General features: G+C 37.6%; 1 protein-coding gene across 2 annotated transcripts; it reads left to right on the forward strand.

Moving 5' to 3' along the window:
* The first annotated feature begins 3,035 nt into the window (after nt 1–3,035).
* Nucleotides 3,036–14,637, forward strand: OTX1 (orthodenticle homeobox 1). Of its 2 annotated transcripts, none has more exons than XM_044055514.1 (4): nt 3,036–3,137; nt 6,304–6,505; nt 8,055–8,206; nt 12,892–14,637. In XM_044055514.1, the coding sequence occupies exons 2-4, from the start codon at nt 6,409–6,411 to the stop codon at nt 13,621–13,623; spliced, it is 981 nt and encodes a 326-aa protein (XP_043911449.1). In that variant the 5' UTR covers nt 3,036–3,137; nt 6,304–6,408; the 3' UTR covers nt 13,624–14,637. The 2 variants fall into 2 exon arrangements, with proteins under 2 accessions (XP_043911449.1, XP_043911450.1); XM_044055515.1 differs by lacking the exon at nt 3,036–3,137 and adding an exon at nt 3,322–3,605.
* The last annotated feature ends 290 nt before the right edge of the window (nt 14,638–14,927 follow it).

A 14,927-nucleotide genomic window follows, 5' to 3' on the forward strand; every position in this document is an offset into this window, starting at 1 on the left:
TGAAATAACAGCTCCTTGCCTTTGTTCAGATCTTTTTGACCCTGCCCAATATTATGTATTTTCCTGGAAATCTTCAGCCTTTGCTTTGGCAGTGGTATTTTTCCGATCTTGAAAATTTTCGAAAACCCAGACAGAACTTAGTACGTTGTTTCCTTGCATCGTGTACCTTGGCGAAGCCTGCAGTTCAGTTTTGCGCTAAGATGTAGAACTTGGTACAGCACTAAGGTGCCCCTGGTGTGCCTTGCCGTTTAATAAAGCGTGATAGATTTCATTGCCTCTTCCGAATGTATTTTCGTAATAACGTGACACCAATGCGTATATCTGTGTGTGTCTTTTTTTTTTTTTTTTGGTGTTTTCTCCATTTATACATGCGCACCACAGGACTGGTAATCACAACAGTGGAAATGATGCAACCATATCTTGCAGAGAAATGGTCGCAGCCGTTTTTTGTTCCGTAAATCCTTTAAAATGTTCATAATACAAAATTCACAAAACTTGTGCCTTCATTCTTCCAGAAGAGTTAAAGTGTTGTTAACTATGGACAGAATTAGGAATGCAGAGCTTCCCCGCCCACATTAGGTCCACCTGTATAGTCACAGGTAGGTGGTGTGAGTCGTTTTAGCTGTACTGCCCTGGTATCATTTGGAGTGGGGGACAGCCTCTGAGTTTCCTCTTCCACTAGCTAATGTAGCTCGTTAGTAAACCCAAAACAGTCATTCATGCAAAAGGTAAAAAAGTGCAAAATTAGCCCCAAAAGTTAAGTTGCATACACTACTGAAGTACTTCTGTTTGGTATGTTGGCGTATTTTGAATATTTAGTCATTAAACTCAAAGTTCTGCTCACTGGCGGCATAAGGTGAAAGCAAAGCACCGTTGCTTTCAGGATGCAGATTTTTGAAAAATTGATTTTAAAACGAGTGTACTTCTCTTAAAATCCAAATACTTTCCATTACATCACCTTTTAAATGATAAGCCTTAATTCGACTTGTCTATTTCCGGTTAAATTTACGTATGAACATTAAAGAAAAAAAATACATGCACAGAGTATTATCCACTTTCCCAAATGTTGAAAGCAGGTATTTCTACTATCATTTCTTCTCTTGAACGGATCTCTGAAACTCAGTGATGCCCTTCCACACACTGCTCTCGTGTATTTTAAACATGTTTTAGCATTGCTGATATTTCATTGTTTTAAGTTATTGCAGAAAGTCCAAAATTAAGTCCAGTGGCAATAGCAATAGTGTTTAAATACAGTAAAACACAGAATCCAAATGCAGTTAACTGGACCATCGGCTCGGGTCCTGCGGACGGACTTTTGCAGCTCTCCATCTGTCTTTCACGTCTCTCTTCTCACTCTCTCTCTCTCTCTGTTTTAATAAGCACCGAGATATCCACGACCATGCTCTATCTCATTGCTCTGAGTCAGGCGAAACTTTTTTTTTCTTTCCTTAATCCCCGGTTTTATAGGTTTAGCGTTAAGAAAAAAATCGCCCGCAATTTAGGATTAGACAAAATGCTCTGATTACAAAAGGTTAGTGCTACTTGATGCCTAGTTGCTTGCAAGTTTGATCTCACCAGCATCTGTAGAGATCACCAAGTCAAACAATCTCACCTGTTTTGGAAAGTTGCACTATTACACTTAAAACTTATTTTATTGTAAGATAGGTATCTGAGAGGTGGTTTTATTTTTATTTATTGTTAGAGTTAACACACCAAAGTAGTTTACCCACACAAAATAACAATACCATAAAAAATGTAACTAGAAATTTTTGCTATTGCAACAAAGTATGCTACTTTGGCCCACGTTAAATTGTGGAGACCACCACAAAATGTTACATAATGTATGATGTTTATAGGACTCCAGCAGGTAATTTTCCTTTTTGCTTTTCCTGAATTCGCCGCGGCTGCTTTGTTCTCCTTAACCACTCGTGTCGAGGATGACTTTTTGTGGCCCCAAAGAAACTGGTGAGGCCCCTTGCTTTGATGAGGTGTCCCATCCAGTCCGAAATGTAATTTCACTCGTCTGGCGGTCACTTTCTTTGAACATTAGCTCGCTTTCAGCTTCAGCTTCAATTAAAAGGACTTGATTTAGGGAATTTAACAAAAGGGACGCCCAACGCCTTATTAAGGTCCTCAGAAGATCTCTCCGATCCTTTGGAAACAAGTTAAGGAAACAGTGTGCCCTCTGCGGTATTCTGTTACCGTGTTTTTGCCATTGTAAAGAAAAGTGTCTTGGAAAGTACTTTCTTTGATGCTTAGCGCTGGGCCTTCCAGTCCAATTCCATTTAGTTTTGTGGCTGGCTTTTTTCCCCTTTTCTGTTTCCCCTCAATTAAAACTCGGACTCCCATTAGAATTTACTATGTCCATTTAGAAATGTAATTGTAAGCAGGGATTAGCCTTCCATCATCCATATGCATGAGAAGGTGCACCGTGGACAAATGCAGCCGATTTATTAGAGTGTTTTTACTGTAACCAGTGCATGGTGTGTGTCTTGGGGGGGGATCTTTCACTTGTTATTGTTTTCGCAGTTTACTTAATTTTGTATCATAGTTTTGCTTTTAGAGGAGGGATTAACAATACGTGAATTTAAAAAAAAAACAGAACATCAGACCTCTTCAGTCGCAAATATTAATACTAACAAAAAGTCTGCATGCACAACATAATAATAGGCTTCTGTGTTCTGGGAGAAATATGTAAGGTTTTTATGACATAGAAAGTAACTCCGGTCAGCAATTCCAATGTATTTGTGATGTTTTATTAAACATTCATCTGCATGTTTATAAACTGGTACTTTTAATTTTAGCTGATTTTGACAGGTATTTTAACAAGACTGAGTTAACAGCCACTATATTACCAGTCCAGAAGAGAGAACTAGGCAGGCAGTGTGGACTGAGCACTTTAAAGGAACAAGGGTGGGTACCGGCAGCCTGGTGCTATTATCCCGCCCTCTCAGTAGCGATTGAATGAAAGAGCTGTCTGTCTGAAAAGGACGCTGTGTTGATTGGTGCCAATGGTTGTGACGCCAGTTGCTTGCTTTCACATACAAGGGCAGGGCAGTGAGAAGGTGATCAATCTTCATCAGTCTGCATCTATCGGCGAAAGAAGTGGGCGACGGACAGGAAGCACCTTCAGGAAGGTAATGTGCCCATTCACTCACCCTTGATTTATGGGGATGGGGCGGGAGGAGGGAGATCTGCGCACGGGACACTTTAAATCACTCTCTTTTTAACTTCAGAGCTTTCACTACTTTCTCAAACTTGCTGCTTCACGGATAGTTTATTTACAACGGAGTAAGACACTACCTACTGTAACCTACAAATTCATTAAAACTGATGATGGTTAATGAAAGGCAAATATCCGAGGCAGGGCACAGATCTGTGTCTAGGTGGGACATAAAGTTGAAAATCAAAGTTGTCAGTTGGATTGTTTGGGAAGTTAAGTGCATGGCTTCTTTCCCACCTACCAGTCAGTACCTTTAGGCTATCCAAGATGTCTCAGCTTTACCTGTTGGACTGGAAGTTCGTGTCCTTTTCATTTTGTCGGGCCCGCACATAATCTTAATACAGTGTTATCTAAACCTAGCAGTAGGATGTTAATGTTTCTGGTGAGCAAGACTTTTTTTCATATTTTTCGAGTGTTTTTGACGTGTGTGACAGGTGGTGATGGGGGGCTAGCCAAGCTACGCAGTAGAAAGGACGTAAAGCTTTCCCGTAGTTGCTGTAAATAATCATAATTTAGTTTTCTTAACTCTGCGTACCTTAAACTAGAGAGATTGGCATGGCAGGAGTTTTTGCATTTGTTCGTTTTTCTGTGAAGTGTAAGACTTGTCATTAAACGCAGCTTTCGGCGGCTAATGGAATGGCGACTTTGGCCACTTTCTGCTACCCTAGGGTAGAAGTGCTGTTTGAAATGGTTTCCGTAAACTCCATGTAAACTGAGTATGTATGTGACAATTTCAAGGGCATTATAGATGCCTACCGTGTTTCGTAGGTTCTGCAAGCATTTTCTTCGCTGTATCCGCTTGAGGTAAATAGTGGGGTATCTTCTGTAGCTGCAAAGGATGGAAACTGCCGATGGGAAGCAGACTTGTTATGACCTACTCTATGGTCGTTATAACTAACTCCTATGACTATATTTTTAATGTCTTGTTGTAACTACTATATAAAGTTTGCCATGTAGCGGATGTTGATATTCCTGCTTTAATCTAAAACGTGGGCACTGTGATGAATTAAGCAGCTGAGTGGGGTTGTATGATATTTGAACTGTAGCGCATATCATATGAACAGCCATGATGCTGCAGAGCAACAGGTTCTGAAATTAGTCATACTGCAGTATCATAAAGTTGTCTTGTAAGTTTGCATTTAATGTTTCATTATTTACAGTTGGTGAAAGTTGAATAGGTTTACTGTACACAGTAGTATCAATTTAATGATTAAGAATTGTGTTACCACTATAACACAAAATAATGTACTTACGTTGCGGCTGCTTGAATTATCAGTGTAAAACTATGTACTGATCATTAATTTCAGTATTTCATCAAGTCAGAATATTTTTCTGCGTTTTATGACGTTCTAGTCTGTGGCTTACAATATGGTTGTTTGCAGAGTATAAATGATCTGTAAGTATGTTCAGTTATTATTGAATGACAGGTGAGCTTCTTAGTTTTTAACATTTAAGACCGTCTACTCGACTTCATTGTATAAATACAAGTGCATTTATTTCAGTGCCTCTTTTATATTGTGCATCAGCTAAAACAGCAAGTGGTTAAGACCTTTTATCAGTGTAATACACAAGAATAAACAATTGGCCTGCAGACCGTGTCACACACTAGTATATCTTGCTGGCAGTTCTTTGAAAATCCTTTATTTAAATAAATGTGTTTAATCAAGGTAATATGTATCTGTTAAGCTGGTATCCCATGTTTTTACAACACATATTATTTCATTTTTTTAATTCCTTTCTTGCAACTAATATGTTCTTAGGGTGCCTTTAGGTGCTTGTTGGTGACTGCTGAACAGCAGACTTTTGTCAGAATAATAACAATGCATAACTGGTAGTGTGGTTGGGAGGGTGGCCTAATGGTTAAGGTGTTTGCCTTACAAACAATGTACAAGGTTTGAATCTCACAGGGGATACTTGGCTAGGTTTAAAATGGCTTGCAAGGGCAGTTAACTTAGTACTAATCTATGAACCTATGTGGTGACAGCAACTTTATAATATTTATCATGTTAACATATATTATGAAGAAGGCAATCGCCTTTTTGGATGAATCTGCGCTGACTTTGCTCAGAACACGCGCTTCCCTTAAGGGAGTTCGTTGATTAAAAAGTTGCAGGAGTTTATTCAGTACAGATCTAAATAATTCGTCAGTTAGATATTTTTATATTCAGTAAATTATTGTGTAAAAATTGATAGAAGATTAATACACTTTCAACAGTTTTTTTTTTCTTTCAGGTTTAAACAAATCGGCATATAGAAATAGACCAACTCGGTCGGTGTGTGTGTGTGTTTTTTTTTTAATACGCTAAACGTGGTGCAGGGGATAATGGAAAAACAAACCCACCAGTGTTTTATGGGATGTTTTTGTGGTTCATAACTTATTAATTCAATTCTACAACTGAATACATTTTACGTGTTTACTTTTATGGGTACATATGCAGATGTAGTGTTTTCTAAACATTATTACTTCTGTTATTATTATTAACTATCAAACTGGTAAAATCGATCTTAGTTATATGGCCACTACTTTAATTTTGTATTGTCACGGGCACGGTAAATATAGTGTAACTAACTAATGAAGTATAGGCTTCTTCTTTGGATTTGTATTTTATTGCTTGGGCCAGTTTTGAATTGCTGCTTGTATTTCTAGCAAATTAAACAGTATGGTTTAAAACTGTCTTGCGTACGTAAATCCACGAATAAATAACGACAAAAAAACTTTGCGCAGAAATAACTTTATTCCTTCAGTATTGTCTCCCTCCTGTACACCCCCAAAGGAGAAGGCTGGATCTAAAGCAGCTACAGTGAGGAAAGTGTTCACAAGGCCTACCAAAGGTATAACACAAAAATGGTAGGCAGGTATAATGCCTTTGTAATTGCTAAAATATAGCTGTACTTCTGCGTTTTACATAACCACCTGCCAAATAAACCTTGATGGACAAGTACACCTCGAATGAATGCGGCTTCTGTTATTACTAAGCATTTTAACTGGTTTCATAAATTGTTGACTGCCCAAAACATGAAGAACACTTTACATCTTGTCTTCGGACGTTCTATAAAATATGGTGTTATGTGTCTTTCAGTGCGCCCGAGGCTTGTCTGCTACGGATTCTGAAGGCCTCACAGATCAGAAGGCATACTGAGAGTTTTTCCTCCTTAAACTGGTGGACAACATAACGGCTTTTAGCATGATGTCATACCTAAAACAGCCTCCTTACGGTATGAACGGCCTGGGACTAACAGGCCCTGCCATGGACCTCCTGCACCCTTCAGTGGGCTATCCAGGTAAGTAAAAGAGAAGTTTATAGAAAGCATGTGTGTATATAATGTGATGATTATTCTAACAAACTGGATGAGGGAACAGCATGTCAGGGTAGCTACAGAATCTGATTGATGTTGGTAGCAATGGAAACAACTATGGGGAAAAAAACTGGTAATGTTGCCACACGGTATGTGATAACAAACCGATAGTACTGCAGTGAACAATGTAGGCCCTGCACGTAAATTACCTGTTGGAAAGTTGCAGCCTGACCTTTGATAAAATTGTGCCGTATATATTATTTCAATTACGCGTGGCTAATAAACTTTGTATTTAAAAGAAGGCCGACTTTTGAAAGTATTGGATTATTTTGTTGTAAGATGACACTGTACTTTAGATACCTGGTTGTAGTAGATGCATATGCAGCTTGTTCTGTTTAATTATAATCTACTTTGTAAACTATACCCTATAAAGTGAGGCATTGGGCCTGTAGGGGTTTTCCATTGTGCAACATTGTATCTTTAAGTACACTGTTTTAAACCTGCATAAACACTTTTTTTAATGATAAACTTTGTGAAGTAATTTGAATAAGAATTTTGAGTTAAACTTTGTGAAGTAATTTGAATAAGAAGTTTGAGTTATAGTATGGTTCTAACAACATACTGTACACCAATAAACAAGCAAAATGTGGTGGCGGGGTCCAGTAATCATTACTTTCATTTCTATAGGTTCCATACATTGCTCTGAAATAACTGTTTAGCCCATTCTGCAACAATTCCCAGAGTTTTTTGAAGGCCGGGTTGTTCAATAGCTGGTCTCCAAAAATAAGTTATTTGAGTGTCATATAGAGTTGCCCAACGGCTGCAGCAAAAAAAAAAAAAAAAAAAAAACACAGCTCGTTTAATAAATGATTGTATAGAAAACAGCCTTTATATTAAAAAAATGCCATACACTATTTGGGTAGACACGCTACACAATGATCTTAAAATAGGTTAGAAATGTTGAATTTTTGATTTTGTAATACTTTTGGATTTAACATCGAAATATCACGTCATTTTGAAACAAACGTTTGCTGTATACAAACAATCCCTGCAGTCCAGTTGTGTATGCAGAATGCAGCACTGTTTATTTGTTTTGAAAACTCAGCTTTGTAATTGTAAACGTCTTAAAAGGAAAATACTTCATTGCAGGCGTATAAAAAATAAAGGCTAACGAAATAAAACTCTTGTGGGTTTTTGAGCAATACGTGTCGATTTAACTCTGCTAATATTTAGAAAATTATTTGGAAAATGCTTGTATTACAGCGTATCTCTGGAGTGTGGTTTTGCAAACTCGCATGCACGTACGCGCACACATACCCTAATACCCACACACCTGTATGTATACGTATACACAGTCATAACTTTGTGTACATTTTTAGATGGAGTAGAGTGCACGCGCACTCAGATGAAGATATGGAGTTTGAGCTGAAAATAATTTCTTCCTTCAGTTATGTGCAGAATCTTCAGCATAGCCACGTTTATTAATAATCTGAGTATCTTTTTTTTTGTGTGTTCCTCCCCTCGCCCCTTGCAGCTACTCCTCGCAAGCAGAGGCGCGAGCGCACCACGTTCACCCGCTCGCAACTTGACGTCCTGGAGGCCCTGTTCGCCAAGACACGCTACCCGGATATCTTCATGAGGGAGGAAGTGGCCCTCAAAATCAACCTGCCTGAGTCCCGAGTACAGGTGGGTCCTCCGATTGAGTAGCAAATTGCTTAGAAGTTTTTATTATTATTATATTTATGTTCTGTCTTAACTGACTGTTGTATTTTTGGAACTGTCAAGAGACAGCTACTGAAACATCTGTTCAAGTTACCTTGGCATTATAGATGCACACATTTCATGCTGCTACGCCCATGTGAATCCTCCCCATATCATAACTCCTAACTGTCCCTGATTTTGATTCCCTCTGCCCTTTTTAATCCATCCGAAAACTGGAGAGTTTTGGAGAAAATGTGGTGAATTACACTTAATACATAATGACAATAATTTGGATTATACACTTATTTTACTTCAATGTATATTAATTCGCATTCTCTTATTCTGACAATGTCTTAAGTTAATAGTACTGGTATTTTAAAAGTGCCCCTGATTATTTCCGGGTTTGTTCCTGAGTCTGTTTTTGTTGAGAGCTATGTGCCATATTGATATTTTTCTTTTTAAATATTTAATTGATCTGTAGTAGCGTTTGTTCGTTTGGAATAAATGCGGCCTCAACCCGTAGTGCATTTTTGCCTGTTTAAAAGGGGAGAAGTTTTTTTAAAATACTGATTATTTTGTTTGCATTTAATTCCATTTACCCTACACGTTTATGAGAATATGTTTAGTTCCACTGTGCTGTTTGTGGCCGCATTTATTACTCGTGTGATGTGAGATAACATCTTATGGTTAAATGTAACAAAACAGCACTAGGAGATTCGTGGTTTCCTACTTGAAGAATAATTAAAGCCTAATGGGGAAAATACAATATATATATATATATATATATATATATATATATATAAATTTTAACTATATATATATATATATATATATATATATATATATATATATATATATATATATATATATATATATATATAGTTAAAATTAAGTGCAGTTATATTCCTGGGTGGGTGCATAGTCTTGCAGTCCGCCCAGATCCGAGATAACTCGAGGTTTTCTGCTTCAGCATTGCAACCCCAGTGATTCAAAGTGTTTTCACTTCTTTGTATTTAAGACTGCGATGATGCGTACACCTTAAAACCCATCGCCTATCCTAAATCAATGCTCTTCTAGGAGGAGTATCCAGATAAAATAAAGGCACACATAAAAAAAATTACAATTGATTTGGAAGTTGGAACCAAATTACTTATGGCTGGAGAGTAGAATCCGTGGTTATACAAACTTGCACGTAACCGTAAATAGGAAAATAAATAATAAATAGATTCTGTTAGTCCCCCTGTATTGTCTAAGTGGAAGCCGCCCCCCCCCCCCTCCTCTCTCAAAAAAAGTACTAATAAAAGTCTATAGTACCAGTGAGGCAATGCACAGTAGTAGGGCCAAGGTGAGATTTAATATTTTCTAGTGCGCCTGGTCAGTCTGACTTATTCAGAACATGGATGTTCTGTAAACCCCGCCATAACCCCCATCCTGCCATAGGCTGATCCTTGACCAGTCATCACCAGGGACGTCACATGAGCTAGTTTCTTACAGCTGGTATAACGTCCAGACACTGGACAACTTGCCCTAGAATTATGCTGTACTTACTTATCACACCTAGTAGTACGTTAGTAACCATGTGGTATTTAAGTAAGCCCGACCGCTTAATCGTTTAGAAGGGCTAATGCTTTTCCAAGCTTATTGTTATTAGAATATATGAAATCGTATCATAAAATGCACTTCCGTTGAAATTATCCTAAATGCGAATACTACTGGAAATAAAAATTACTGACTGAGAATTTCGAGTTACATTGCTGTTTAACTTGCCAGTTTTCTGTCTTTTCTTGAGGTACTCCCCCCTTTCACAATTTACAGTTCAGGATACTGGTGAGAGTAATAACTTGTCAACCGGGTGTAAATGCAGGTTGCTTTTTATAATTAAAACTTTTCAACACCGAAGGCAGATTACTACGGATGTTTTATTTTACGTTTGTTTACCAGAAAAGTCCGATAGGGCATGTCAGACTCTTTTCGGGGGTCTAGAGATGAAAGCTCTACATATTAACAGTACAGATTTTTGTTTCAAATTGTTAGTATGTTCTTTTTTTAACCAATTTAGTTTTGACGTCACTAAATAATGAAATTTTATTTCAGACTTCATATCCTTCAGAAAAATACATGCTAATGCAAAACCTATTTTAGTCTAGTCCAGCAACTTTCTAAATTTATAAGCGCCGTATTTAAATATTGTCTATGGTTTTAGGCCTTTGTTTATCCATTATTTTAGGCTTTGCCTAGATGTTTTTTGTGTTTAGTTTGGGAGGTATGGTTTACCCATGTAACAAATAGTACAACATTCGAACTTTTAAATAAACCCAGTTTTTTGTTTGTTTAAAGCAATCCTATTTTATGTGCTCAGTTTTTGAAGTTGATATTTCCTTTCTTCCAAGCCTTTATTATTTGCACATGTTGTCATAACTTTGTCAGTCAAAGAGAAGTGATCGTTTTTTGAAGCTAAGACGGTATGGAACTTTGAAAGTAATCTCAGAGTAAGACGAACCCGACCCTTCATCGCCAAAGTATTGTACATGCCAGTTTTTTTTTTAATTAATTTTAGTCTACCCTAAAAGGTCACAGCGAGGGAAAAGGCTTAGTAATTACTTAATAAATGGGGTAAATGAACACGATAGTTAAATGCATTTGTTGGTACTATGTTGAAGGATATAAATTACTGCCAAATTTTACCTTTTACTTGCTCCACGAAAACATACCCCTCCCATGTCTGATTTTGCAGAAGGTCCCCGATTTTGGTCATTTTTACCCTTGTTTAAAAAAAAATCAGATTTTCTGTCAAAAGATTTACTCTACTTACTGTTTTGAATATACTTGATCGAAAACCTACTGCTGTGTTATTTTTTTAAATAGTTGGCATAATATGTAAAATGTCCTTAGTTTGCGGTCTATGCCCCCCTCCTATTATTGCTGACTTTGTCCAGCATTTTGGAGCAAAAGAAACCGAGAGGCGTTTTCTAAAATAAAGCTGCAAAAAGGCGAATCTTAAATATTCGGACTTGGTAGATGCTCAGGCTGTGGTTCATTTTAATGGGCACAGGAAATAAAGAAGCATGTACAAGGCAGGAGTCGTAGGTAACCATTATGTTGAATCATAGACAGATAAGACCTCCTTAACGCACCGTTTTGGATATTACGGTGCTTTAACTAACAATAACGTGTGGTTTAGAGATTCCTTTGCCCCTTAGCCTGTTTTGTGGTGACTGACCATAAATAAGTGCTGTCTTTACATCCTTGTTTGCATGTCGGAGGTCACTTTCAGATTTCAAAATTTATTTTTCATTTTTAATTGTATCCCCACGATTTACGATTCAATGTATGGGATGTGAAGGGAATTCATGTGTACCCTTTTCCAATGGAAAACTGGGATTTGCCTAATTGGTCAAGGACTGCAGATGCAGGCAGTGGACTAGTCCGTGGGAGAATAACATAGCTGTCCTTCCAACATTTGGGGTCTTTTTGATAAGTCTATTAAATGACTGAACACTTCTTGGAATGATTTTCGTTTCATAGGAGCACATTTTTAGCTAAATTCAGCGCTTAAAGCGATGTATGCTTAATTCGTGTATTTAATAATTAAATAATAATTAGTAATAATAACTACTAAACAAATTAACTCCTCACAAAGTTGAATGTATATAAAAAGTGAGTTGCATGTTATGTATTTAATATTTTTATCTGAAGTTGTTGAGGTTTGTTTTGACTCGTATATATTGAACTTTTCTGTATCTGGACCTTATAGAGCTAGGTTTATAATTCGAATCGTATTTTTTTCCCCGTTAAATATCACACTTTTGCCGCAGGTCGGAAAACACAATATTACATTTGTTTAGAAATCCTTCCTTTGGTTATTCAACCGTTATCCAGTGAGTATTTTCTTATCTCAAAATTCGTTTTATCGTTACTAAAAGTTTTCTGTTCTGTCAACTTCAGATGTCTCTAACGTATTTTCACTTGTGTTTTCTTAGAAAAGTGTAATCTGGGAGCATACTTCTCAGCTGTATGATTTAGCAAGCATTGTGATTTGTACTCTCCGATTTAGTTTTACTTTAGTCATAAATTCAGAACTGCCAATGGGTTAGTACATTATTAAATGGTGGTACAAATCTTATAGAAATATTTATTGACACTAACAACAGGAAATCTATTAACCGAAGACCTTCTATCCGGAAACACAAAGAAGTCTGTCTATTTAAACTTTCTGTTACTGTTTTTTAATGATCACCGTCCTCGGATTTTTAATATTCAAATGCTGAGATGTAAATTTAAAAGCACTTGAAAGTTATTTTGCTTTCTTACAAGGCTATAATTTAAGAACTGCAGACATGAAAAATATTTGTTTGCAAGTACATCAAGCAAAGAAAAAGTAAACATAATAAAAATGATCACATTTGCTGTTTTCAGTCTGTTGGTTAAAAAACAGATTTGTGCACTGTAGTTTAAACGTGCAATTGTCTTGTTAACCTTCAAAATGCTATATTCTTTATTACTGTCTCCCACAAATGATATTTAGTATTTTTTGAGTATGCTTCTCAAAAAGTGATTTGTCTAGAGGATATATTGATAACTAAAGGGTGTTTACATAGGTTTGTTCTCATAGGGAGTCTAATAGGCCTCTAATTTTTGATATTTTAGTTTTTATTTCTGTTTTTGTCCAGGTGTGGTTTAAAAATCGCAGAGCTAAGTGCCGACAACAGCAGCAGAGTGGAGGAAATAATGCCAAGGCACGGCCGGCTAAGAAGAAGTCCTCACCAGCAAGAGAGAGCTCCGGTTCTGAGAGCAGTGGCCAGTTCACTCCACCAGCAGTTGCCAGCTCAGCATCATCATCATCATCTTCATCTTCTTCAGGACCTGTAGGCATCAGCAGTGCTTCTGCAGCTATCAGTACCCCATCTTCGGCCATCTGGAGCCCAGCTTCCATATCACCAGGTTCTGTACCACCTTCTGCCATGGCATCCATGGGAGATCCTCTCCCGGCTAGTAGTGCCTCTTGCATGCAGCGATCTGCTTCATACCCAATGTCCTACAGTCAAGCTCCTGGCTACAGTCAGCCTTACCCAGCTCCACCCTCCTCATCGTACTTTGGTGGCATGGACTGCAGCTCCTACCTTGCTCCAATGCACTCTCATCATCCTCATGCTCACCAGCTTAGTCCAATGGCACCCTCTTCTATGTCCAGCCACCATCATCACCACCATCACCTGAGTCAGTCTACCACCCATCACCACCACCACCACCACCAGACCTACACTGGAGCTGGCCTACCTTTCAACTCTTCTGATTGCTTAGACTACAAGGAACAGACTGCCTCTCCTTGGAAGCTCAATTTCAATGCCACAGACTGCTTGGACTACAAAGATCAGGCTTCCTGGAGGTTTCAAGTATTGTGAGGACCTGTTGCTGCTTATGTAAAAAGTTGCCAACAACAAACACAGGTCTTGTAAGACTGGGGATGAGTTCTTGAACCCTGGCTCACTCCTCTGTGCACAGGCTGGACGATTGTCACTGGAGCAGCAGCAGCAGCAAAAGATGCATTTTTCCTGCAGGATTATCATGAACCAGCAGAGAATATAGTCAGAGCATTTTTGTCCCAACAAAATGCCCTCTCTACACACACACACAGATACACACGCACACACAACAACACATGTGCTAGACTATTCTGTTACTGTTCTGGTGTTAAATAGCCAAGCTGGAGTAATCATTCAAGACTTGCCTCATTATCCAAAGGTATCCCTCACTTATACCATGTATAGATCCATCAGCTCTTATGGATACATCTGACTAACCTTTTGCTGTACTAAGCAGCTAAAGTTTTTTAATATCTGTCTGTTTATATAAATATATATAATAACTGTATTTGGTCCATCACCACAGCCATTTTAGGTACTCATGGGTTACATTTTTCTGAATTAAAATGCGGTCAAATAATGTCTTCTTTACCCCATGTTTTGTGGTATAATGTAAGCTCAAAGTGTGCAGTGTCCTTTTACATGTGTAACAGATTAATACAGGATCATCAGATTTTTAACCATACTAGGCAAGCAATAATCACAAGACTTCAGTCTCTGTTGGCTGCAGTACAGAAAGAGTTCCATTTTGAATAGCATTTAAGAAAGAGTATGCTATGGCTAAATAGCAAGCTTTAGTCCAGCAAAGGGCATTTTCCAAATTTCTAGGCTGCATTAGTAGACAATACATGTATTGTCTAGTGTTTTCTTAGTGTGTTTCCATTTTACAGCCATATAGAGCACTTCCACAACCTGTTTCATTGAGTACTGCTACTCTGTCCCCAGCTCCATGGAAACTGTAATTGACTTGCAATTTTTGGTATTACACTTCAGTTTTCAAATGTATTTAAGGCATTTATACAGATCCATATAAATAAAAATTGGTTTATTATACTGCAGTTTGTCCACGTAATGATTATTGCAATATTTACTTTTTAAGGCATTCTCCTGTTGTCTGTCTCTGCTTTTGAAAAGTTTTTGCTTTCCAGATGTGAGTACACTTCTCAGATCTGGAGCAGATAACTAAAATGTAGGATAAAAAATCAAATATTTTTGCAGATGTATTAATCACTAATGATAGATTGTAGTACAGCCTTTTGCAATGACATAATACGTCCCTCTTTTTCTGTGCATTTTGGAACTTCAGCAGTTTAAATATTCTGTCTTTGGTGGGAACAATGAAC

This window comes from Protopterus annectens, chromosome 1.part2 (assembly GCF_019279795.1).
Source record: "Protopterus annectens isolate FY-2018-M chromosome 1.part2, PAN1.0, whole genome shotgun sequence".
Taxonomy (NCBI): Eukaryota; Metazoa; Chordata; order Ceratodontiformes; family Protopteridae; genus Protopterus; species Protopterus annectens.

What these genes read in the sequence shown, in the direction of transcription:
- OTX1 (XM_044055514.1), top strand. Translation starts at nt 6,409, where the DNA reads ATGATGTCATACCTAAAACAGCCTCCTTACGGTATGAACGGCCTGGGA. An exon ending in CCCTTCAGTGGGCTATCCAG is followed by an intron (nt 6,506 to 8,054) that starts GTAAGTAAAAGA and finishes CGCCCCTTGCAG; the next exon opens with CTACTCCTCGCAAGCAGAGG. An exon ending in TGCCTGAGTCCCGAGTACAG is followed by an intron (nt 8,207 to 12,891) that starts GTGGGTCCTCCG and finishes GTTTTTGTCCAG; the next exon opens with GTGTGGTTTAAAAATCGCAG.